We start from the raw sequence: 24,879 nt of genomic DNA, 5'->3' as shown, positions 1-24,879 counted from the left end.
AAGACGGCCTCATATCCGATCGACATTTGCTTTCCGTGTGCACCTCCACAGGGTGATGGCTCAAAAAGTTCAGGGCTGATGTGCATGTGTGAAAACAGCTTGGATTACAGACATGCAGGAAGATATGGTAATTAGGTTAAAATCACTAGTGCTATTGAGCCTTGTCCGTGTTGAATTTCACATCAGGCAGAAGTTGTGTTTGGCTTTCCTTAGTAAAATATCTCTCTAATATCTTATGCTTCTCCTCAGGCAAAAAAGACGAGCCTAAAAAGAGGGAAGAGAGGCAAACTGAAAGTCTAATGAGAACTGAACTGCTCCATCGAAAGAGAAAACAGCTTCATTCTGAGTCTGTGATGTTATAAATGTGGGTTTTGTTCAGATATCATGAGGCCTCGCCTTATGAAACCTTGCACATCCAGAGCTCGGTGGCTCGTCAGTTCATGTGAAAAGAAAATACCACAAATGGAGTTTCAAGGTTGTCAAACAGAGGTAACATCATGATACCTTTAATGGAGATGGAGTCACGCCTTCCTTCCCTAATGGCTCTTCTACTGATCTCAGTCTGCATCTCAGCTCTCCCTGTTCTCCTGGTCATGAATGAACCAAATGGGCTCAAAACATTCTTTCTCTGTTCTCCTAGACGTACACTGAGACCCGCATTCATCACCTCTCCATGCACCATTACACCCAATGATGGAAGCAAAGAAACAACACTTTCATTAGCAGGTCCGCTCCACTGAGGTGTGGAATGTCTTGTGGGTATCCAGCAACAGTGACAGAGAAAGCCAGCCTTCATGCAGCTATTGTTGTCCTCAACAAGCTCACTTAGTGTAATGGGCAAGGCTGAGCTCGCTCTTCAAAAGACTAGGGGCACCATGCAAGAATAAGAGCAGTCATGCTTAGCCAGATTAGAGATGCGACAAAAGAAAGCATAATAAGTTGTGGCATGAAAATAATGACCTAAGTGTGCTTAATTTATAATGACAAGCAAAAAAAAGCCGCATCTTGTCTTTTTTATATAAAAAAGTTGCGCCAGGTACCAATATTCTAGGGTATCAACAAATTGCCTGCCTTTAAGATCCATGAATCCAGTAATTTTTTTAAATTTCCTAAACTACTGGTCCAAGAAGCATTCCTGCTGCATGCAGTAGTTCAACATCTAAACTTTTTCAAAATTCATATACTCTAGAGCTCAAATTTCCTTGCTTGATGCAATTACTTTATCTCTTTGTGAATGTCTCAAGTACAAAACCACAGAAACCTTTCAGGGAAAGATTTGTTCAAAATGTACAGCATTATCTTTATATGTAAATGACTGCATTATGCCATTTGCATTAATCCATTTGCATTCCCTTCTGTGAATTTATCTGTTTGGATACATTCACAGAAGGCAGGAAGCTGGCTCATTAGCTGATTATGGAAAGAGTTGAGATTATGAAAACTAATTGACAGTGAGATGATTATGTAATTCTTTCCTTCTTTTTCTTTCATTTTTTAGAAAAAATACCAAGCCTTCAAAACCCTTTAAAAGATGTACTTTGGATGTCCAATTATACATGATTGCAAGACCTATTTGTCTTAAACTTCTTCAAGGTTTTGGTAAAATTCCTGAAGGGCAACCATGATTTTCCAGTGCGAAAGTCAGAAATAAAGCTAGTGGTGCAGTCATCCAATCAGCTGTGGAAAGGTTTTGTGTTGATTTTTCACAAAAGAAGAGAATGTCTACATCAACTGTGGCTTTGAAAATCAATTTTACTTCAAATGCATGTCCATCTGAGTTGTTGGAAGTGAACAGGCCTACATGCTGGTTTGTCCTTAACAAAGGCACGAGGAGAGAACTTTTCACTGTTTCAGTACATTAAATATTTTTATTTTCCATGCCAGAGCCAAATAGCCAGTGAAAACATTACAGAGACTATTACAAACCATAAATGTGCTTCTCTATTTGCAGCCTGATTAAACATCTCTGTCAAGACTGGTGGCTGAGGCGGCAGTATTGTTTCACCAAGCGTGTATCTCACTCATCACACTCTATCTGGACATCTTACAGTTGAGTTGAGCTAAAAGGCTTTAAATGGAATTGCCCTTTTCAACTACAAGGCAGAACTGTGAAAAAAGGTATAAAGCAGGCTGCTTTAAGCCAGCGGGGCGAAGGCGTCAGTCGAGCTGCTGGTGATTAGACTGAAACTGAGTGTGGAAATTACGGAGTGCCAAGCTGTGTGTTGTTTTGATAGGATCAGGACAGGGGTTGTTTTCAGGACACTAGAATCCATTGTTGAGCCTTCTGGAGGTTTTGTGGACCTAATTAAATGGAAGCTGCGATGATGGAAGGTTTAATCACTTTACAGGTCTGTTGACAAACCCAATTTCAGCCACCCGCAACCTTTCTCTGATATTAATAATGTCTAACAACCATGTCTATACAACAAAATAAGCAAAGTATCAATGTCTTTCATAACAGACCAACTTTGATTCGGGAAATGAATTAGGAGATATGCCACCTCCCGTAAATGATTCTGGGCATTTAAACTTCTTTGCAAATGCTGGTGATAATGTCAGGTACATACACCAAATCACCATTGGAGGAATTTGAGCAGTACAAGCAGTGCAAACTTCAGACAACTAGTTGTTACCAAAATGTCCTTCTGTTTTCTTTATCTTGTGTTAGTTATTTGTTTCATTATTGTGCCAGGGCAACACAGAAATCATCATAGAACATATGAAGTTGTTTAGGTTTTCAGTCCCTTCAAACATTTTATAAAGCTGATGTGACGAAACAGATAACAATAGCCGGTTATGCTAGTTATACTCTGACATCAATCAACAAGACCAACATGGGCCAATACCAGTGGTCATTGGATACAGAGCCTGCCGTAATATCGGTATATCGCCATAACAGAATGCTAGCCTCTGATGGTAATGTAGTACCTAAATAGGGAGCTACTTCAGCAACCTCCAACAAACTAATCCTGCTAAAGGTGGAAAGGGCAAACTTGCTTCACCACTCCCAACACAATCCAACAGTAAATAAAGTAAATGACTCAACCTAGCATCCCTGGAACACTTGCTAGTTATGCTCAGTAGACAGAAAAAGGAAATGGTGGATGGAAATTACTGACGCTGTTACATGATGGAAAAGGTGGGATTTAGCCAATTAGTTAAAATGATCAACCCAAGACACAAAATTCCAGGTTAGAAAATATTTTTGAATTTCTGCTTTATTACTACTTTATTACATAAAAATATTACACAGCTCCTGAAGGGTTTTAAGATTCCGTTACTTTAATTACTGTTAAACAAAAGTGTTAAGCAGTTATGTTTCTAATTTTATGCTTACATTTGTTTTATGTTACATCACTTTATATAATGCTTTGTCACAGCTGCTACATTATAATGGGCTCAACTTTGTTCTGAATTGGGCTCCTCTCAGTTTTGCTGTTGTTCAAGGTCGTGGTAAGTAGGGGTGCTGCAGCACCCCCTGCCAAGTGCCAAAAAAACCTAGATAAATATGTTAAAAACCTTTATAGTGCCAAGAGTGTTCCTGTTATCAGCTGTCTAAGAAATGTGTGATAGGAAGTTGTAATATATTAAAAATGCCAAGTAATGATGTTTTTTTTCTTTTCTTTAAACATCACCAGGTATCATGGTCAAATGACTTTACATAGTAGCCACTAATAGTTAGAACATGGTGCATTTTTTTAAATGACAGTAATATCAAAACACTTGTTTTGTTACCAGCTAGCTTATAAAAAGAGCACAGCAAAAGACCAGCATATTATAGAGCATCATCCCCCTGATGACTCTCAGAACTGTTCCTGTTGGCCTCACCAGAGTGATTATTCTCCAGTGACGCCATGGTTACTGTTCAATACATTACAGATGAAAGTCACACACCTGTTACTGATGAATGCCTTCAAAGACATTTTGAAAACTTGGGACAATTTCTTCCGTAGAACTCATGAAGAAATTCATCGCCTAAACCTCGGAGCACCTTTGGAGTATTATATTTGTGCACGCAGATGAAAGTAACCCTTTGGCCTATTATAAGCTGCTGCAGTTTAATATTGTTAGTAGGCAGTGATTTTACAGTCCTACATTTGCTGCAGAAGGGCATTTGACCATATTGTATGCTGTGCAAATCTGGCTTTGGGGCGAGTATTATATGCTAAATCTGATAGGTTCTAGTCAGCAGTGTGCAAACAGGCCTGTTGTATGTCCCGACTGCTGTATCTTTAGAGACTAAACAGCTGCAATACCTGAATCCTCTTTAATGTTTTTATAATGGATTGGCTCACCTGTGTTTGTGCCTGATGTGTGCGCCCAGAAGTTTAATTATTGTAGTGCCTGAGTTAAGATATTGTAAATAACTGTGTATCGTCTGTGCGGAACAGTTGAGTTAAGTTTGGCTGTTTATTCTTGTCTGCTGTGTGCAGTGGGAACTATTAGTTGCTACGCTGACAGACTTTTTAGAGTTAAGCTAAAGCTGCTGGGAGCTTGTAGCAGTAGGTTATCACTTCAAATTACATAGCTTGTAATCAGTGACAACAACGAATTGAAAATGGGAATTTTGGTAGCAGAAATCAGTGTCACTGGCTGCAAGCTGCAATAACGAATAAAACATATTTTTTCTAAAGTGTCATAAATATCATTATTGCAGATTTCCTGGAAATATCGAAGCTATATTAATATATCCACTGGCCATTGGATATTTTGTCTAATTACGAAAAAAGCATGCTTTCTAGAAAGGGGTTAGCAATTAGCTGATACTCCTGTAGTTCTTATTTATTAGAGGACTCTAATCAAAAACACTCACAGTTATTCAAAGCCATTCTTAAATCAGTCTTAGATGTTTAGAGCACAAGCTAATCATCTTACCTCAGTGAGAGGGAAAAAATGCTTTCACAGTAACTGTCATCTATCACTCACACGCCATGTGTTTATCAAGATGTAAGCACTGCCATGGGGAAAAAAGATTTCTATTAAACTGCCTACACCAACAAGTAAAAAAGCATAATTCATTTTACATATGACTGATTATATGGGCTGTGAGATTATTAAAACCCTTGTTTCCATCTCTAGAGAATGCTTATATAAGTGGTGTTGGGTGGTTTGAGTTGAGACTTATGGTGGCCAACAGGGCGCCCTTTAAAATAACAACAATTTAAGCTTCTGGGTGTTAGGCTAAATGGTGTAATCCCTCTAACTCCCGGCCAGCATTGGCAGAAATTCCACAGTAATATGCGACATGATTTCATAGTGGCTGCTGTCTTTGAGACATGTTTGTAATGCTGAAAGGGTCACCGAGGGGCACAGACAGATAAACAGAAAGGCTGGGAGAGAGGTTTGAGGAACAAGGTTCCCTTTTTTTCTGGTGATTTCAGACTTGAGTTATTAGAATCCATTTTTCCTTAATAACAAAAGGATGTAGAGAAACAAGCGCTTGGATGTTTATACAGCTGATTACTCACACCACACCTTTCTCCACATAAGCTATGGGAAAAAGAGGGAAAGGGACAAGAGGGCTGTATACAGTGGGGCAAAAAAGTATTTAGTCAGCCACCGATTGTGCAAGTTCCCCCACCTAAAATGATGACAGAGGTCAGTAATTTGCACCAGAGGTACACTCCAACTGTGAGAGACAGAATGTGAAAAAAAAATCCATGAATCCACATGGTAGGATTTGTAAAGAATTTATTCGTAAATCAGGGTGGAAAATAAGTATTTGGTCACCTCAAACAAGGAAAATCTCTGGCTCTCACAGACCTGTAACGTCTTCTGTAAGAAGCTTTTCTGTCCCCCACTCGTTACCTGTATGAATGGCACCTGTTTGAACTCATCATCTGTATAAAAGACACCTGTCCACAGCCTCAAACAGTCAGACTCCAAACTCCGCCATGGCCAAGACCAAAGAGCTTTCGAAGGACACCAGGAAAAGTATTGTAGACCTGCACCAGACTGGGAAGAGTGAATCTACAATAGGCAAGCAGCTTGGTGTGAAAAAATCAACTGTGGGAGCAATCATCAGAAAATGGAAGACATACAAGACCACTGATAATCTCCCTCGATCTGGGGCTCCACGCAAGATCTCATCCCGTGGGGTCAAAATGATCATGAGAACGGTGAGCAAAGATCCCAGAACCACACGGGGGGACCTGGTGAATGACCTGCAGAGAGCTGGGACCACAGTAACAAAGGCCACCATCAGTAACACACTACAACGGCAGGGAATCAAATCCCGCAGTGCCAGACGTGTTCCGCTGCTGAAGCCAGTGCATGACCAGGCCCGTCTGAAGTTTGCCAGAGAGCACATGGATGATACAGCAGAGGATTGGGAGAATGTCATGTGGTCAGATGAAACCAAAGTAGAACTTTTTGGTATAAACTCAACTCGTCGTGTTTGGAGGAAGAAGAATACTGAGTTGCATCCCAAGAACACCATACCTACTGTGAAGCATGGGGGTGGAAACATCATGCTATGGGGCTGTTTTTCTGCCAAGGGGACAGGACGACTGATCCGTGTTAAGGACAGAATGAATGGGGCCATGTATCGTGAGATTTTGAGCCAAAACCTCCTTCCATCAGTGAGAACTTTGAAGATGAAACGAGGCTGGGTCTTCTAACATGACAATGATCCAAAACACACCGCCCGGGCAACAAAGGAGTGGCTCCGTAAGAAGCATTTGAAAGTCCTGGAGTGGCCTAGCCAGTCTCCAGACCTCAACCCCATAGAAAATCTGTGGCGGGAGTTGAAAGTCCGTGTTGCTCGGCGACAGCCCCAAAACATCACTGCTCTCGAGAAGATCTGCATGGAGGAATGGGCCAAAATACCAGCTACTGTGTGTGCAAACCTGGTAAAGACCTATAGTAAACGTTTGACCTCTGTTATTGCCAACAAAGGTTATGTTACAAAGTATTGAGTTGTATTTTTGTTATTGACCAAATACTTATTTTCCACCCTGATTTACGAATAAATTCTTTACAAATCCTACCATGTGGATTCATGGATTTTTTTTTTTCACATTCTGTCTCTCACAGTTGAAGTGTACCTCTGGTGCAAATTACTGACCTCTGTCATCATTTTAGGTGGGGGAACTTGCACAATCGGTGGCTGACTAAATACTTTTTTGCCCCACTGTATGTCCAGTCTCAATCATTTATATTACACATACTAGTGTCTTATGCTGATGTGTTTTACAATATATGAGAGCGTTGGGGGGTTTGATGTTTATTGAAACAAGCAAGCCTGATGCATGAAGGCCGAAGCCTGAACCCACCAGCTGCTTCATGTAACATCACATCATTTGGCATCATCAGCATGAGATGGATGTTGTTCAGACTCGAAAAGACATAATCGCATTCAGAAAAAGCACACATCTTAAAATAATGTTTATCTTAAAAGTCCAATCAGTTGATCACTCCTCTGTGGAAGTTATTAGAAACTTGTGTGCTGCTACACATTAAATGTTGACTATGGAGACAATCATAGCATAGCGACCTTTTTATGCTTGTGTAAATTGTAACTGTAGGTTTGGGAAATAGCATTGCTTCAATGTGTCCACCTCACTCTCCTTGTCATGTGTAATTTATCTGAAACAGTCTCTGCTGTAGGATTACAGCTGCACCACTGTGTTTCTGTTATTTTTGCAATATTGACAATTTCACACAAGCAAAGATGAGACAGTATGAAGAAGTACATCTCTCTAGTCAGTGAAGTTTCTAACTAACCTGGGAGAAGTTGAGCCCATTGAGTGGATGGCACTGTTCCTCCACCTTCTCAACAGCTCCTGTTCTCTTCCTCATCCTCTCCGCCTCTTGGGCCAGATACAGGTCCAGCACCGGCACCCCCCTCGTCTTAATGTCTGCCTCGGTTAACGAGTTCACCATCAGCATCACCCAAACGGGTCGCTTCCTCTCCCAGTTCCCAGCGATGGCATTGAAGAGGTAGTCTGCGTAGAGTCCCTTCCCTCTCTGATCCGGGGTCATCCAAGAAGGCATCATGAGCTTTACATACTCAAGGTGTCTTTTAAGCCTCCTGTAAATGTCTCTGGGTAATACGTCCTGCAGGTTCTCACCTTGAGGAAGCAGCTGACAGCTGGTCAGGGCTGAGATGGTGTAAGGGTCTGTTAGGTCCAACTCAAAGTAGACAATATTGCTCTCCTGGAAGGCCTGCTTGGAATTTTCTGGGATAAAGTCCCAAACACGTGTGTAGGGAACATGGATTGTACCATAGAAATATGAAGGAGGGTCCCGTTTGATCATCCACAGGAAGGAGTTTAGGTCAGTTTGCTGTGGGTACAAGAAAAAAATATTAGCAAAGCTACAATCAAGATAGACAGACCCATTCATGGGCCCTCTTCCACTTATCCAATTCAGGGTCACAGAAGGTCTGCAGCCTATCCCTACTGTGATAGGGCGAGAGGCAAGATAGATCCTGAACACGTCGCTAATCACACACAGAGACAGACAACCATTCACAATTTAGAATCATCAATTAACTAAATCCCATGTATGTGTTTGGAGTGCAGGAGGAAGCCAGTGTAGACACACAGACATGTGGAGAACACGTGAACTCCACACAGTAACCACAAACAAACATAAACTGAGTGGTTCATAATAACGTGCTAAATATTTTACTTTTTATGTTTGTTCGATAGTCCTAAACCACAATCTCATGAAATATAGAAATATAGAAATCCTTAATGTAGGAGATTCCTGATTGTCTAATTAATTCTAATTGTGAGTTGCTCAAGTAATCAAATTATCACCTAAGCACGTAGCACCTAAACAATAGCAACTCTAAGAAAAGAAAAAAACATAGGAAAACAAGCGAGAAAGAAACAAAGGCGCAAATTTACAGTCTTTCCATTATGTTTACATTACAGCCTGTCTGACACCAACTGCCTCTTTGTCTGTGAGTGGCTGTTTATTAGACAGACCACTAACACGCTGATAATGACTTATTAACAGGCCACTTAGAGCCCAAGTGTCAAATGAACAATACACATGTCAGTGACTGTCAGACTACAGGCTGTTGCCCTGAATGTTTTCCTTCCTGTTGCTGCTGGATCTGACCTCAAATTGGTCTGAGTTACTCTGGGGCATGATGAATGGTGTTACAAGAAGACTACTCGCAAAGAGACTGAAAGGTTATTTTTATGAATGCACGCATCTTTTTGTAGATTAGATAAGGATCTACAAATAACACAATCCCAATACACAAAAGGAGTGTTAAAAGAAATAGTTCATTGATTAGCTGACAGAAAATTGTAGGCAATCCACTTCTTTGTAAGCTTGTTAGTTTTCAAGTTAAAGCTACATTAGAGATTTGGAAGCTTTTTTTCAGATTTCAAAGATCAGATCATCAATTTATTAATTAAACAAATAATGAAGATAAGTGAGTAGTTGCACAAAAAACAAACTGGGCTGATTTTACAAGTTATAAAAGGCAGATTTAACTAAATCCAAGACAGGTCCAGTCTGAGATCAACTATTTTATCTGTTATGCAAAAAGTGCAAAATTAAAAGCAAATGAAAAGACACAAAAAGCAACACTGTTGCAAACTGAAACGGTGTGATCACTCATACACTCTCTCTTCATACAACTTACTTTCCTGTTCAGCTCGCAGCTGGCGGAGTCCTTCAGCCTCCACTGGTCTGCTCGGACCAACAGTATGAGGCAGGACTGAATGAATGCGCCCAAAGTGCCCCGCATCGTAGCTGTCTCCAAACCGTGCACGGTGGCCTGTGTTTACTCTACCACAACGTGTTTGCAGCAACTATACCAAAAAAGCATGGACCAAGTCCTATTTCCACAGCTTGAGCTCCGTGCGGTCACGTAAAATGAGCTGACAAGTATCCGATAAACCGCCGGACAGAATCATGTTGACTTCAGCCTCCTGGACTCAACGCTGCCGCTTCACGTGTGTCTGAGAGAGAGAGAGGCGGTCATAGGAGTCTACACAGGGTCACATCATCCTCTCACTGCTGGTCATGTTGGATCCCCCTCCAACAGACACACACTCCCCTCTCTGTACTCCCTTCTGGCAAGAAAAACTGCGCGAGTTTATCCAAAAGTTGCCTGCAAAAGTTGAAGCAACAGGTCCACGCCGTGCCAGCACCTGAAGCTAAACATCAGAATAAAACTCGGGATAACGTTTTGACCTGTTTTCCTGATGTCTGGTTTGGTGAATGTGAGCGTGGTGCACGAAGCCGCACTTGCCAGATAGATATTTAAAAACCCCAAACTTTTGCGCAAGCTGCTCCGTCTATCCACCAAGTCTGCACAGTTTGTTTCTGCGTCTCTCTTTCTCTCTCTCTCTCTCTCTGACGTGTGTGAATGAGCACCTACCATCCCACCCCCCTCCCCCAGGTTGTCTGCATAAACCCCACCGCCACCACCCTGCTGCAGTCCACCCTTTCCTTTCTCTCTCTCTCTCGCTTTCTCTCTCACACTCACATACAGTAATCTGATTAAACGTCACCTCGTCGATCACAATTCATATGTCAATGAACTCAGTGTGCATACCTTTACCAGACTTAAATCAAGAGCAATTTATCGCCGATATGTGTGATTAACAAAAGCTACACTGATTACAGCATTTATCCCTGATTTCAATTATTGTTAGACCGATTTGTCGCCCTAGAGAAGCAGGCCCCAAAGGCGTTTTTTTGGGTGCCGCTCGAGATCCCGTGGATAGATTATCATGTTCTAGTCCTTAATGCTTTACAAACAGGAGGCATTCGCATGAGAAAACCTGCCATAACACTGGCTTACATCTGGGACAGACAAGGAAACCGCAGAGCTTCACCTTTTCATGAAAGGCCAGCAGAGACATGCAGCAGCTGAGAAAAGGTCAGTCACCTCGTCCTGAATAAATAAGAACTACCAATATGACATTTTTACTATTCGGGGTCCACGTAGAAAATATGTTTGTAACATATTTTACATATTTATTAGGTCGTGTTATCATTAGATCCAACACAGCTTTACATTTTCTAATGTTTTAGCAGTTTTGGACTGAATTTCCTAAGTAAGGCCTTGAGGGTTATATCTGCGTCTCGAGGCCGATCTGTGCGCTCTGGCTCGAAAGCCCTGGTTCACACGGGGGCAGTGAACACATGTTGATGTTTTCAGACGTCTGAGTAAATACGAAATGGTTTATTGACGCGAGGAACGACCCCGGGGCCCGATTTCTGTCGCTTGCTGTTTGCATACAAATAGAACCGGCTGGAGAGAGAGAGAGAAAAGTGTCTTGTATGATAATTGGTTTCAACAGTGCAAGACATTAAGCTCACGGAGTTAAGCTCACCGAATTGACAGCGTTGACTCGATTTAAATCCGTTTAAATCATTTAGCAGTGAATGATGATAATCAGATATGTGGCTGCATGTGCATACATTTCCCCTTGGTACACTAATAATCTGCTGTGTTTCTGCATAGCTGTGTGTAAATAAACCAACTTTACCAATATCTGTTAAAGCGCCTCCTAGTGGATAGAGTCGTTTCTGCTGGTTCCAGAACTGGACTGAAGGAGAAAAGGGAAGCAGAGAGGATGGAAGATAGGATGAAGGGTGAGACGACAAATTCAGTCCAGAAAAGTAAAGACAGAAAAGAAGCAGCAGTGTCAGACAGAGTGTTACGTTGAGAAAGAAGCCGGTCCCTCTGAGTTTATTCTGCCCAAAGATAGTTTGGAGATCATTCCCACCATCTTTTTAGAATCCAGAATTGTAAATATAAATTATAACACATGGTTACTCGTGCTATTTTCGATCCATTTCGACTTCACTCATTTCTGAACATCGCTGCATTTGTCTAATGATGTTAGTGACTAACAGGAAACTGTCAATCATGTACATAAACAATCTACTGGAAATGATCTTTATCTTAAGCTAATTTGTCCAATCTGTTGGCAGGACACATCGAGAGAAGCAAAAACAACTTCGAAAGTGTGTGTGCATGTGTGTGTGTGTGTGTGTGCGTGTGTGTGTGTGTGCGCATGTGTGTGTTTGATCATTTGTTCTGTATGAAGATTAAAAGAACATCATCTGTGTGCGACTAAGCACACACCTGTTTTTTATCTGGCAAAGGCTGTTCGATCATCCTCCCCAGCTCAATGTAGCATCACATATGGCATGCCTGGTGTAAGAGCCCTTAACGTGTGCTTTTTATGGTTTTTTATTGCAGCAGAAGTCACAGTTTTAGTACCTCGCTTGGAGCGAGGATCAGAATGAAGTCTGGGGTTCATGACTCCTCAGAGATTAACTAACACGTTGCTAAAAATGTCACGTCAGTGCAAAATACCTTTGCAACTAAAAACCATATGACACACCAGCATGTGGGGAGATTAAAAGCACCTAGTTTTATGTTCTTGTGGTTTGAAAATTTTTTTTTATTGTAATGATATAAGTTAAACCTTACCAGGTGACTTTAAAGATGATTTGGTTTTATGTTCAGATTTTTTGCACAAGTGAACTAAATGTTAAACCAGTAATCCACAGTTTTATTAGTTAAATTAATTTTGAATACTCCAAAAAACACTGACGATATTTTGTTCAAGTTGAGTGCAGTAAGTCTGTTTGAAATCTGGAATGGATTTCAGTGACCTCCTGTCAATACAGATGCAACATTACATCTGTATATTTCCACTTTAAAGTGGCTTTGTTTATGAAGATCAAACAGAACTGGGGTCTTCTGAGAGATCCTGAGCAAACATCCGATTCGGCCTCTTTAGAAAAGTCTTCAAAAGCGTCTCACAGTATGGAAATGATCACATATGTTTCATTTTTACAGATGGGGTTGTGAATGCATTTGATCCTGACAGGTGACGCATACAACACTGTTTGGGGGTTTTGTTTTCTAATGCAACAATATTGTAAAATGAGAAAATTATATATATATATATATATTAAAAAAACACCCATCTCGCCCCTGCGGGCGGTTTATCCTTCAAGCTCGGGTCCTCTACCAGAGGCCTGGGAGCTTGAGGGTCCTGCGCAGTATCTTAGCTGTTCCTAGGACTGCGCTCTTCTGGACAGAGATCTCCGATGTTGTTCCCAGGATCTGCTGGAGCCACTCGCCTAGCTTGGGAGTCACCGCACCTAGTGCTCCGATTACCACGGGGACCACCGTCACCTTCACCCTCCACATCCTCTCGAGCTCTTCTCTGAGCCCTTGGTATTTCTCCAGCTTCTCGTGTTCCTATATATATATATATATATATATATATATATATATATATATATATGTGTGTGTGTGTGTGTGTGTGTGTGTGTGTGTAGAAACACCATGAACAAGATATAACAAATAAAGAGAAGAAGAAGAAGTTTATATTGGGTCAAAAGAAAAATGCATAAAAACATAAACAAAACATGTCCTGTTTGGAGATGGGTCTCTCCACTGAAATCCACTGGGGCTTGTTAAACAGTGAGACCTGGGTGTGGAGCTTTTCAGACCTGTGAGATGGAACCATGCTAACCACTCTGGTGGGGAAGTACCCCGTGCTGGTGTGGGAGGTTGAGTGGTTGAGTTGTCTGGCCTATGCCTCCATTCTCCTGCAGTTCCATTTCCCAGACAACTCAGGTATAGTGTCCATTGGGCCTCTGGTGCCCAATGGACACTATACCTGAGTTGTGTGTTTTGTCTCTGGAGAATATTCCTGAATGTTTGTGAGACTTCATGGTTGGGTTCCGGTGCTAGAAACACCTTATTAGCAATCACAGGCTTACTTATTTGCAGCAAAACACTTAAGGTCAAAGTTCAAAGCTTGACTTTCTAATTGTATCATCAGATATGAGGCGCGATTTCTTGGACACTTGGGTGGGTGAACAGCTAACATCTAGTTGTGGCACATTTTTCCTCCACGGGACATTTTTGGATACAGTGTGAGGATATTAGAGACATGGAAGCAAAGAAAGCCACGTTTGGACCCAGTGCTGGTGGTTACTTGAATTGTGGTCAGTAGGCTGTCAGCGCCTGTTGGAGCTGCAAACTAAGAATCATCAAGGGGACACCAATGATGAAGGAAGCTGTCAAGCTGAAAAAGAAGACCATTTGGGCTTGGCTGACCTAGAGGCCTCCAGAAGAAGTAGACAAGTACCTGCGGGACAGAAGGACTACAGCTGTGATGTAGGAACAGTTCAGTTAACTTGAACGAGGTTTTGGCAAATCCACAGATGATTCTAGATGGGAAACCAGGGCCTGTCCTGAGCTGTAATCAGTCAGGGAGAAAAATAGCTGACCTAAACTGTGGATATTGGTAGTGGAAAGCACATTTTGATGAAGTGTTGAATCAGGCACGAAAAAAAGAACAGGAAGAGATGAGAATCATATGGACTGCATATGCAGTTCCAGTAATTGTCCGATTACAGATGGTCAGTCATATAAACCACTGTCTTGTTGTGTCTAATTGAAAAGACCTGGCTCTAGTATCTGCGGCTTGTGTGCTGGCAGATGCCTGATTGCCTCCATGCTTGCATTGCCTGCCTGTAGACATTTTCACACATGACCTCCAGATAATGTCGGAGGAATCCGGTTGATAAATTATCCAAATATGCCCTTCATGATATTTAGCACAGTAATCTTTGGAGATGTTCTCACTCCAAAGATTTCTTTGGTTTAGGCACGTAGGGGCCCCGATAAAGCCTGCAGGACCCAGTAGACATGACTCCCACTCGCTAGCTGGGATTTCTCAGGACAGTTACCTGCTTGATATTTTTTACATCAGCCCAATCAGGCATCACATGGACTTTTTACTAGGGAGCTGGCAGATTAAAGACTGTCCCAAGTGTTGTCACGTGTACCTTTGTGTGGTAATGTCTAGACAAGTTCAGAGCGGCAGTTCATGCGTGAAAATGGTCTATGTGGTTTTAGTGGAGGTGGCTGGCTTTTATTTCCAACACACATTATTATACAAAGCAGATTGTGTTCAGTTAAACCTGGAGTGGATCTTTATGTGCAGATATGAGAGAAGTTTTGATATTCTCATAAAATATTAAGCCACAGAATATATATAGTACACACTATATTTTGTTTTTAGCCTCAGACATTTTCAAGTTACAGATAAAGACTTTTAGTTTTCAAAGAGTTTTGTGAATTTTAAAATAATACTTTCATTTGAATTTATTATTAAATAAAGGGTGATAAATGATTTATTGATTGTCCTCTGAGCTCCTATAGATGATTCAATAACAAATGAGCCAGACCAGAAGTGACCTTCCAATACCATCTCCCTGCTTTAATGGCTGCAGATGCAGATGTTCATGCCAAAATCTCACTGGATCAATTAAACTACATTTACCACTTTGAACATCAGTCGATCAAGTTAGATCAGAAGGAAGTAATACATAGATGTCACATAGATCATATACAAAGACAGACTTCATTATGTCTCTCTTACAGAAACTAGACCAAACAGAAGTTCCAGAGGCTGAGGGACAGTTTGTGTGCTAGCAAGATAGCATAAAAAAAAAAAAAAAAAAAACAAGGCTGTGGATGTTAAACTGTTTGTCACAACATGGCTTTTTTTTTTCTCATTGATTACTTCGCTTCATCTGTTTACCTGTTATAGATCTGGTATATTTTTGGTAAACACAGGACTCGGAAGATGTCCAGGAAAGTAACAAAGCCTGTAATGTCTGTGCTATTTAGGATAAAGGTATTTTAGGTCCTTTGGGTAGATTCTTACTGAAAGAGACTTCTTAATTTTTTTATAATCAAGACAGTGATTCGTGGTTTTTATTAACTATACAAACCACACAGAGGTACCTTGTGGAATGTCCTCTACAGGCAAATCCTGATCTAGGTTGTGTCCATAAAGAGAGTTTTCCGTTTTCTGATTGGAGTTTGAGGTGGTCATATAAAATCGTGATCCAATCAGAGCCATTTAGAGTATTTATAAATGAGTCCTGGAGGGTATTTGTCTTCGTCAGGCAGAGAAAATATGACTTTATTGCACAGATATTTGACTTTAATAATGACATCTTTTTGGGTTTTGAAAAGAAAATGAAAGAAAACCACACACATTTTCTTCCTATGACATGATAATTTGTCCTGCTGTTTTGCTCTGCTTACAGTAATCCCATCTATTCTAATCTGTGACTTCTCAACACAAGACAGCCAATCTCCCAGATATCTCAGCTTCAATGAGATTTATATGGAGAGTTTCTAGTTTTAGCAGGGACACAAACCACATGATGGTTGTGTTTGATAGTCACAGCACATTTAATTATCTGGTACTTGTAAACATCTATAGTTTCGCATTTCAAAAACAAACATGACATTAATGGCAAATGGCACAGACAGCAGAAAAGGCATGACTGTATGGTTAGCTGTGATGGAAGTGGTTGTGTGACTGAGCCTTTAGTCACAGCTTCAAAGGCAGAAGTGGTGTTCAGGGTAAAAAGCACTTACTGGAATCCAGGGTGTCCCGGCGGATCTGTGGGCAGACACACATACCTTGTATACTTGATCCAAAGCTCTGATCCCAGCTTATGTTCGTAATTGTTCATCACCCGACCACCTTCCTCTCAGTGTTTGTTGTTGAACTCTGTTTTTCATGTTTTTCATATATGACTCACATTCGTGCGGTGTGGTTTTCCTTAGGTGTAAAAAAGAAGAAAAATGTTGATCGTGTGACAATTTGAAGTAGTTTTCTGATTCTCAAGATATTGTTGCTAAATAATTTGACTTAAAAACATATGTAGAGGATTGCATTTATACCAAGTCATAAAAAAAAAATCTTTAAAAGAGTTAATGAAGAACCAATCAAAGTGTAGTTACGACTGTGAAACAAAAGGTGAAGGTGACAAGGTCTTAAATCTGCACTTTTGGTTTAATACTGACGGGTGCGGCTTCTCTGTTTGCAAGGAGGGTTTCCTGCATGGAAGTTAGCCGGAGGACGACTCTACCACTAAGATGATCTGTGACCTCACTGGACACTTTCTTTGTGGCCTTGAACTCTAGTTTCAAATCCATGTGTTTTTTTCTTTTTCTGAGGTTTGTATAGTGTTTTTGGATTTTGTGAATTGCAGTTTTTTAAGGAAGGTCGTTACTGCCGCTATGAAAAAAAAGTTTGTCTTCAATGAGTTGAGGTTTGGGGTTATTATGGCAGAGTTTCGACTTGATAACACAACATGTCAAGTTACTTTCTCAGAAATTTGAGTTGGTGGGTTGAGTTTTGGGATAATGGCTGGAAATTTTAACTTATTGGCATTGGCCAAAAGTCATGTTTGTTTCCACCACTGAAAAAAAAAAAAAGTGGTGGACACAAGCTCCCTCTGTGTTTTCCTCACTGTAAAGTTGCTATCTACCTCTGTATTTGTTAATTACTTTTATTTGTTTTATTTTTTATTTGTCTCCTGTTTGTTCCATTTAATATTTCTCCCCTTGTATGACTGTTTTTATTTGTTTCACCTGTGTTTCCCTCCTGTGTTCAATTCCCTGTTTACCCTTTTTATTAGCGCTGTCTTCTCTCAGTCTGTGTACCTGCTCAACGTGCTTCCTCTCCTCACGGACTTGTGTATAGTGAAACAGATAATCTTTTCTTTAAAAAAATAAACACATATAAAAGAGCATTATTTTGGATGTTAGTAAAATCACTAAAACTGTCATTTAAACTGTTAATTTTATCACACAGTAGAAAGTTTGGGATTTCAAATGGCATGGTCTGATTTAAGATTTAAATTTCTTGGGAAATGAACATGTAAAAATACACGTTATGTGTTAGGTGAGGCAATCTCATTAAAAACACCTAGGTTAAGAAGTTTTAATGTATTTTTCTTCTCATTTTTTATTTGCAGGGTATTTTGTTTTGAATGATTGTGGAAAAAAATTAATTCATCCATTTTCTTTGAGGCTGAAATTGAATTAACTCAACCAAATCAGATCAAAACACTGATGCTGAGGCTTCAAAATACAAAGTCCAAAAGGTGACATCACAGTGGTACGTCCATCTTTTACATACATTACATGTTGTATCCACACTTGCTTTGATTTTAATTATGTTGAATATGTTATGTTAAATAAAACAAGACTCAAAAATAAAAATACAGAACTGCAAAGCAACTTGATAAGAAATAAAGCAAAACTAAGACCAATGAAACCCATCCCAGAGCCTGCAGGGTCCACCATGCTGATGAATCATTACAGAAGTCAACCTATAATCCAGTATGGTAGCTGAGAGACCTCATCTGTTTTGAATTAGTGCTGCAGCAGGCACTACTCCTTCAGTGTTTTTTCCTCCTCGGGTTTAAAGCAGATTTTTTTAAAATGACTTGTTTCAGAGTTACATTTCAATTTTCCAAAAGATTCTCCTGAGATTGTAGCAACAAATACTCACTAAGGATGCAGTCATAATGGTGGGATATTAAATACGCATATGTTTCTTAAATGTTCCCCTAGCTCTCTCTTTTAAACCACTGTTTTATTTCAGGCAGTGTGAATAACAATAGGAAATACCTACATTAAAAAAAAAAGCTAACAACTTCTCAAAATGAAGAACCACCTGAAACCGCCAGTGTAAGCATCTCTGTTTGGTCCTGTTAACAGATGACTTCAAAGATGACATTTTAATGGAGAATCTGTGATGCTTTATTTCTTTTTCAGGATCTATCACTAAATGCCAGATGTAACATAGTTTGCATGGCCTGAAGTTGAACTTGTAGGCCCCCAAAGTAGGAGGAACAATGTCAAATGCCAGACTTTACTGATAAGTTATTTATGTTGCTAAATACTCATGCAGAGTAGAATAAAACTGGCCTAGTGATTAGGATCGTCACCCTAAGCATGCAAGTTAAAAATCGGGGCAGGAACGTGGAGGAAATATTGAACAGAAACATTATTATAATCATTACACATGATTGCACTGTAATATTAGGTAGTACTGAACCAGTAAAATGTCAGAAACCTAAAACAAAAGAATTGTTTCAGTATGAGATTTGTCCATACCGCTCCAATTACCATGCCTGTCACTGAAAACTAAAGGCCTAACAGTAAATGACTGTGGAGGAGGACAGCTGTATATGTGAAAAGCAATGGCAGGTCGACTCACTCGGGCTGTCATGTGTCCATAAATCTGCTGCACTTTCTCTGTCTCATCATCACACTGGAACTCAAACAGACACCTTTTCATTATCAGAGGATGACTAAACTTGCTTGCACTCCTTTTCCATTAAGTTTGATCTCCATCATACCAGAACATGGAAAGGGGACAGGGTTTGGGTCAGCAGCAAAGCCAGAATTAGAATTACTGCACATCAAGAGAAAGAGAGGATGAAGGGGTGTGAAGGAATGCAGCTGTTCAAACAGCTCTTTGATTTAGTGGTCACGGCGCCCAGTGTGACTCACTCTGGCTCAAACACCATGGAGATCACTCAGACGTTCATCCCTCTGGCCCGGTGGATTTGTGCTCCCTGTTGACCTGTGTGAGTGTGTGTGTGTGTGTGTACTATCTGCAGTACCTGAACTTGATTACTTATACATGGTGTAAAGGTTAATGTTCATGTAATGTACTTACGCAGCTTAGAGCCTCTCGAGGACAAAGATTTTTAAAAAGCAAAAGTCAGAAAAATTGTTGATGTAGAGCACTGGGGTTTTTTTTTCTTTCTTAATGTTTTGTTTCCAAGCAGCCAGACTTTCTTGTAATTTTAAAGTGGTCTTCTTCTCCAGGCTTTCTGAAGGTCATTCAAAGCTTTTCTTTGGACATTGGCTACTTTTTCACTCATTTACAGTCCAGACCTTTTAACTGACCTTAAATTGCATCTTTGGGCACCAGAGATGGGCAGTAACGTAATCTGATTACTTTTTTAAAGTAACGAGTAAAGTAAGGGATTACTATCGCAAAAACGGTAATTAGATTACCGTTACTTTCCTGTAGGAACGCTGCGTTACTGCGTTACTAAAACCGTGATTTTTTAGCGAGAATGTCTCATGACAGTGACATAAGCGAGTGCGACGTATGAGCGTGCAGCGTTTAAAGCGTGGAAGTACTGACCTTACTTTGAGTTTGATTCCATAAAAAGTGACAAAAACATTAGCGTCCATTGTGCGTGGGAAGAAAACTTCTTTTTACAGCGAAAAAAAAAACCCTAAACAAGCACCGAGTGCGCAACGACGTAATGGAGTGCAAGGAGTGCAAGCAAGTTTAGTCATCCTCGGACACAGGGCCCGGTGGCGCCTGTGTCCGGCAGCCTCACCTCTGTCAGTGCGCCCCAGGGCAGCTGTGGCTACAATGTAGCTTGCTATCGCCAGTGTGTGAATGTGTGTGTGAATGGGTGAATGACTGAATGTAGTGTAAAGCGCTTTGGGGTCCTTAAGGACTAGAAAAGCGCTATACAAATGCAGGCCATTTACCATTTAATGGGAAACTCACAGAGAAACTCGCGGATTCTTCAACTGACCGCTGCGGCACACCTGCACCAGGGCAAACCTCCGCCTACCCCACTCCTGCTTTACAGGTGAAAATAGAGCAAAAAGACCGCTAGTCTTTGACTTTATTTATTTTCTGCTGTGTTTTACTTGCATCTATTTGAAAGACTGAGTGTAAACACAAAAAATATTTTATTTTATGTGCTGGAATGTGCAGAAAATAGGTTTAAATGTTAAACTAATTTCTTCAAGTTAGAGAATGGTGCATATAATTAAATTTTTACTTGATGCCTAAAGTTAAAAGATTAAAGCTGTTAAAAAAAAGAGACTTTTCCATTTGATTACATTTTGTATGATGGATTATGCAGAAAAAGTAGAATTGGGCTGAAAGATCTATCGCTTTATTACCTATTCAGGTTGTAAATCGTGTTTTTAAAAAGTAACTAAGTAATTAAGTAACTAAGTAATTAAGTAAGACACAGGAAAAAATCCACCTGGACCTTCAGTTGATCACTGAGCTTTTTAATCTCAGTTCCAGTCTTGTGGAAGGAAAACAGGGAGAAAACACTGAGGTTGCCAAATTACACAAGAACTGGACGGGAGTCATGAATTCAAATTTGACATTTTTGGTTAAAATTGTCATCAGCATCAGGCTCTGTCATGGTTTGGAACAGCATTTCAGGCCATTGCATTTTGATCGACCGGGAAAGCATCTGATTGGCTTCATTTTTTACATTGACAGTGATCCCAAACACATTACCAATGCAATAAAAGCATACTTGGACAGAAAACACACACACAATGGAACACAATCAGTCATAGATTGGCCTCCCCAAAGCCCAGACCTCAAGATTACTGAAGCAGTGTGGGATCATCTTCACAGAGATCAAAACAAAAAGCAGCCAAAGAAGAGCTTTGAATGTCCTTTAAGAAGTCCAGAGAACTACACCTGGAGACTACTTGAAGAAACAAAAAGAAAGCTGCCTAAGAGACTTTAGGCTGTGTTGCTGCGCTCATACCAAATATTGACTTACAAGCTCGTTAGAATTGTACAAGCTCTGTGTTGCCTTATATACTGTATTTCAATGTACCTTGAAATACCTACACATGCTTTAAATTTTCAAAGCAAAATAAAGAAAGAAACGAGGCCTGGCTCAAGACTTTTGTGCAGTCCTGTGCGAATCCCACTTAAAACATTTCAAACATTTTTCTGCATGTTAACCACTTGTGTTTATGATGTGACATGCTGTTTCTGTGCTGACGATAGAAAAATAATACTCCACATCTCCTATTAGCATTTATTACTATGAATAAATAAATAGAGAAATGGGCATCAGTAGTAAAAGCCACGTACTACTACTTGGAAAATAAGATTTTTCAAAGCATGTGGTTAACCAAGAACATCATATGGTACATACTGGTTTTATGACAATGAGATGCAAGTCAAAATCAATATATAAATCATGCGATAAAATTGAAGAGGTTAATGAGCAATCTGTATACAGGACACGAGGCCAATACATAAAAAGGCTGGAGTTTCATGTAGAGAAGAAGTGTTCTGTTTGTTTACTGAACTCTGTAACCTATCACTCAACCAAAGGCATTTTAACAAGCCTGTGATAAGGCCAATAATATGACAGAAAAAAATAAATCTTCGTGGCAAATGAAAGCCTCGTGTCTCCAAAAAGCATCGCCTGCTTGGACCTTTTTTATAAACCGCAGCCTTTTGCGCACAGCAGCTGTCTGTCAAACTGATCCCTTCAAACTCTGCTCAGTTCTCCTTTCTCGCAGGGGTCAACACAATATAAAGAGCCACTCTGCCTTCCTTTCACTCTCTGACTGTGTCAACAGGCTGAGCATGAGGTTTCAGTTACACCGGTGCACTTCTCACCTATGTTTCACTGAAGTCATGCCAGAAATGACAATGGAAAATTGGAGGGCTTGCCTGTGTGTTAGCTGACGGTGATGGTGTGTGTGCCCATTGGTTTTTGTGTGCATGTGCATGTCAAAATCTCAGGTCAGGTACCCACCAGGCTTCAATCCAAAAGCGCCACCACCTGATCCGTGTGTGCCTGCGAGTGTGTGTGTGTGTGCGCGTGTTATCGTCCGTGCATCAATGAGAGCCTTGTGTTATCAGGCCTCTGCACCCCCCCAGCAGCCTGATTGAAATGTAAATTGAAAGTGTCATAAAGCCTATATTGTCAGCCAAATGCTAAGTTATGAAGAAATAGTAACAGGCTCTTTCATTAAGGGAATGACAGCTCGTATTTGCTCTGATTTTCCTTTCAATGGAATGTTTCCGTAATGACTTCAATACTGAGAAATGGAGAGAGGAAAAAGGAGGGGAGAAAAAAACATCTGGGATCAATGACAACATTTTCTTTGGATATTAAAAAAATGCTGTTTCATTGACAGCATGTTAAGAGCAACAATGTTTTTTAAAATAGGTGTACCTTACTGTACGGGTCACACTTTCAATGGCTCCACAGCCTTTAAGCGTTTAAGCTGTTCAATGTTTTTAGAAAAATAAATTAAAAAGAGAGAGAATCACCCTATCCATGTTTTTACCCACTGAAAAATTACAGTGGGTAAAAACAAAAGTCACATGATTTTATGTATGTGAAACATTGTTTTTCTTTCTTTTTTTAAAATGAATTCATCTCTGAGTTTATGTTTCAGAGAAGGTCTGACCATGATGGCATTATAATGAAGCAGACATTATGTTTTTATGTTTCAAAAGACAGAAGAAGAATTTATGGCTTTTGTCTAATCCACACATTTTTTTTCAGTGCTTCTGGTTAGTCTCTATTCATGTTGTTCATGACTCAGTGTTTGTCTGTGACTTTCACTGGCCTCAGTTTTTCCTCTCCAATTCTTTGTAGTTGAATTGTACAAAATCAAGTTTAGCAAACTGCAATCACAATGGTAAATGGCCTGTATTTGTATAGCGCTTTTACTAGTCCCCTAGGGACCCCAAAGCACTTTACACACCCAGTCATCCACCCATTCACAGCTACAGTTGTAGCCACAGCTGCTCTGGGGCAGACTGAGAGAAGCGAGGCTGCCATATCGCACCATCGGCCCTTCTGGCCAACACCAGTAGGCGGTAGGTGAAGTGTCTTGCCCAAGGACACAACGACCGAGACTGTCCGAGCCGGGGCTCGAACCGGCAACCTTCCGATTACAAGGCGAACTCCCAACTCTTGAGCCACGATCTCCCCTGTGTGTGAAGTGTCCATACTTTCCAGCTCATATAAACTCAAACACTAATATATTGATTTTTAACATTTTCTCACGACAAATTGTGATATGATATACAACAGATGAAGTTTCGTTAACAATTTTGTTAGTAACTTGTAGGTCAGTTCAGTCAGCCCAACAGGGAGTAAGTATGACATGGAGGTAGACCTACACTTTCTTTCCTGGTGAACATGGGAGAAGCTTGCCTTCAGGGCTTTAGTAGCAAGACTTTCTAACATGTGAGTAATGCTGTCAAAGGGTCTCGCCTGACCCAACCCATAATCATTTCCTATACCTAACCCAGCAGTTTTCTATGACCATGCAAACCAAAACACAGTGAGAAACCATAAAAGAGGAAGACATTAAGATAATAACACAACTGTAAGTCCAAAAGAAATATTTAGTATCCTTATTTTCAAATGGTGCACACATTCAAACTGACTGGGGGACAGGCCTGTGTCTTATCCATTTGTTCACCATGGCCTCCTACCAACACACTGTGCTGTCATTCATCCTTGATGATTTCCCAAAACCTTCTGGGGAGACTTTCATTCAACTGAGTGGGAGCCACTCATGGTATCCACATTTCTTAAATACAGCCATGCACGCTTTCTTATAAAATAAGCTCTCAAAAAGGCCTAGAGCTGATGGGATTTTTTTATTTTTAAGATTGTAGGCTAAATCAAAGTATTAGAAAAAAATATGTTTACGAAGTGAACCCACTTATGGCACAAAGTCACAGTTCATCCATTAAAGATCACAGGTTGCCCTAATGTAACGATACGTATATGCAAGAGGATAATCTTTGGAAACATCGTCTGAGAAATGAGTGACACTTTGTGGACTGCAACGATGACCTCTCCTCCTTTCAATTATACTGTCAGTGTGAGAAGTGAGTAACCAGAGAAGTGTATTTATATTGACTCTGGACGTCTGCCTTGACGTGTCACGAGGAAGAACCCGGAGGCTGAGGTTAGAGTGAGAAAAAGAAGATCGAAGAATGGGACACTGATACAGGGAAGTTCTGGTGTCTGCAGCCTCAAGGGGCATCTGTTGCTTTGTTTCCCAGGCCGGGTTGAGTATGAGTGAGCAAATTCAGTATATAAGACAAGCAGACATGCAGAATCAAAACTCAACATTACCCCTTCTGGCATTAGTGACTTTGAAGAACAAAGATGGGGTGATAGACGAGGCAAAGTGCAATAATAGGGAAAGCACACTAATGCCACACTTGCATTTTGCAGGTAAGAGTGATTCTGCATTAGGGACAAAAGAAT

General features: G+C 40.4%; 1 protein-coding gene across 1 annotated transcript in view; it reads right to left on the bottom strand.

Annotated features, from left to right (window-relative positions):
* The window catches only part of trabd2a (TraB domain containing 2A), a 57,879-nt gene extending 47,587 nt beyond the window's left edge, over positions 1-10,292 (bottom strand). The window contains exons 1-2 of the mRNA XM_084935032.1: positions 9,608-10,292; positions 7,726-8,286 (exon numbers count right to left, since the gene is read on the bottom strand). Coding sequence (XP_084791158.1) covers positions 7,726-8,286; positions 9,608-9,712 — 666 coding nt within the window. The 5' untranslated portion in view covers positions 9,713-10,292. The remainder of the gene's footprint in view (positions 1-7,725; positions 8,287-9,607) is intronic.
* Positions 10,293-24,879: the final 14,587 nt, after the last annotated feature.

The sequence above is a fragment of the Perissodus microlepis genome, chromosome 7 (genome assembly GCF_051167445.1).
Source record: "Perissodus microlepis isolate ML-2025 ecotype Zambia chromosome 7, ASM5116744v1, whole genome shotgun sequence".
NCBI lineage: Eukaryota > Metazoa > Chordata > Actinopteri > Cichliformes > Cichlidae > Perissodus > Perissodus microlepis.
This window is presented reverse-complemented; position numbering and strand designations above follow the sequence as displayed.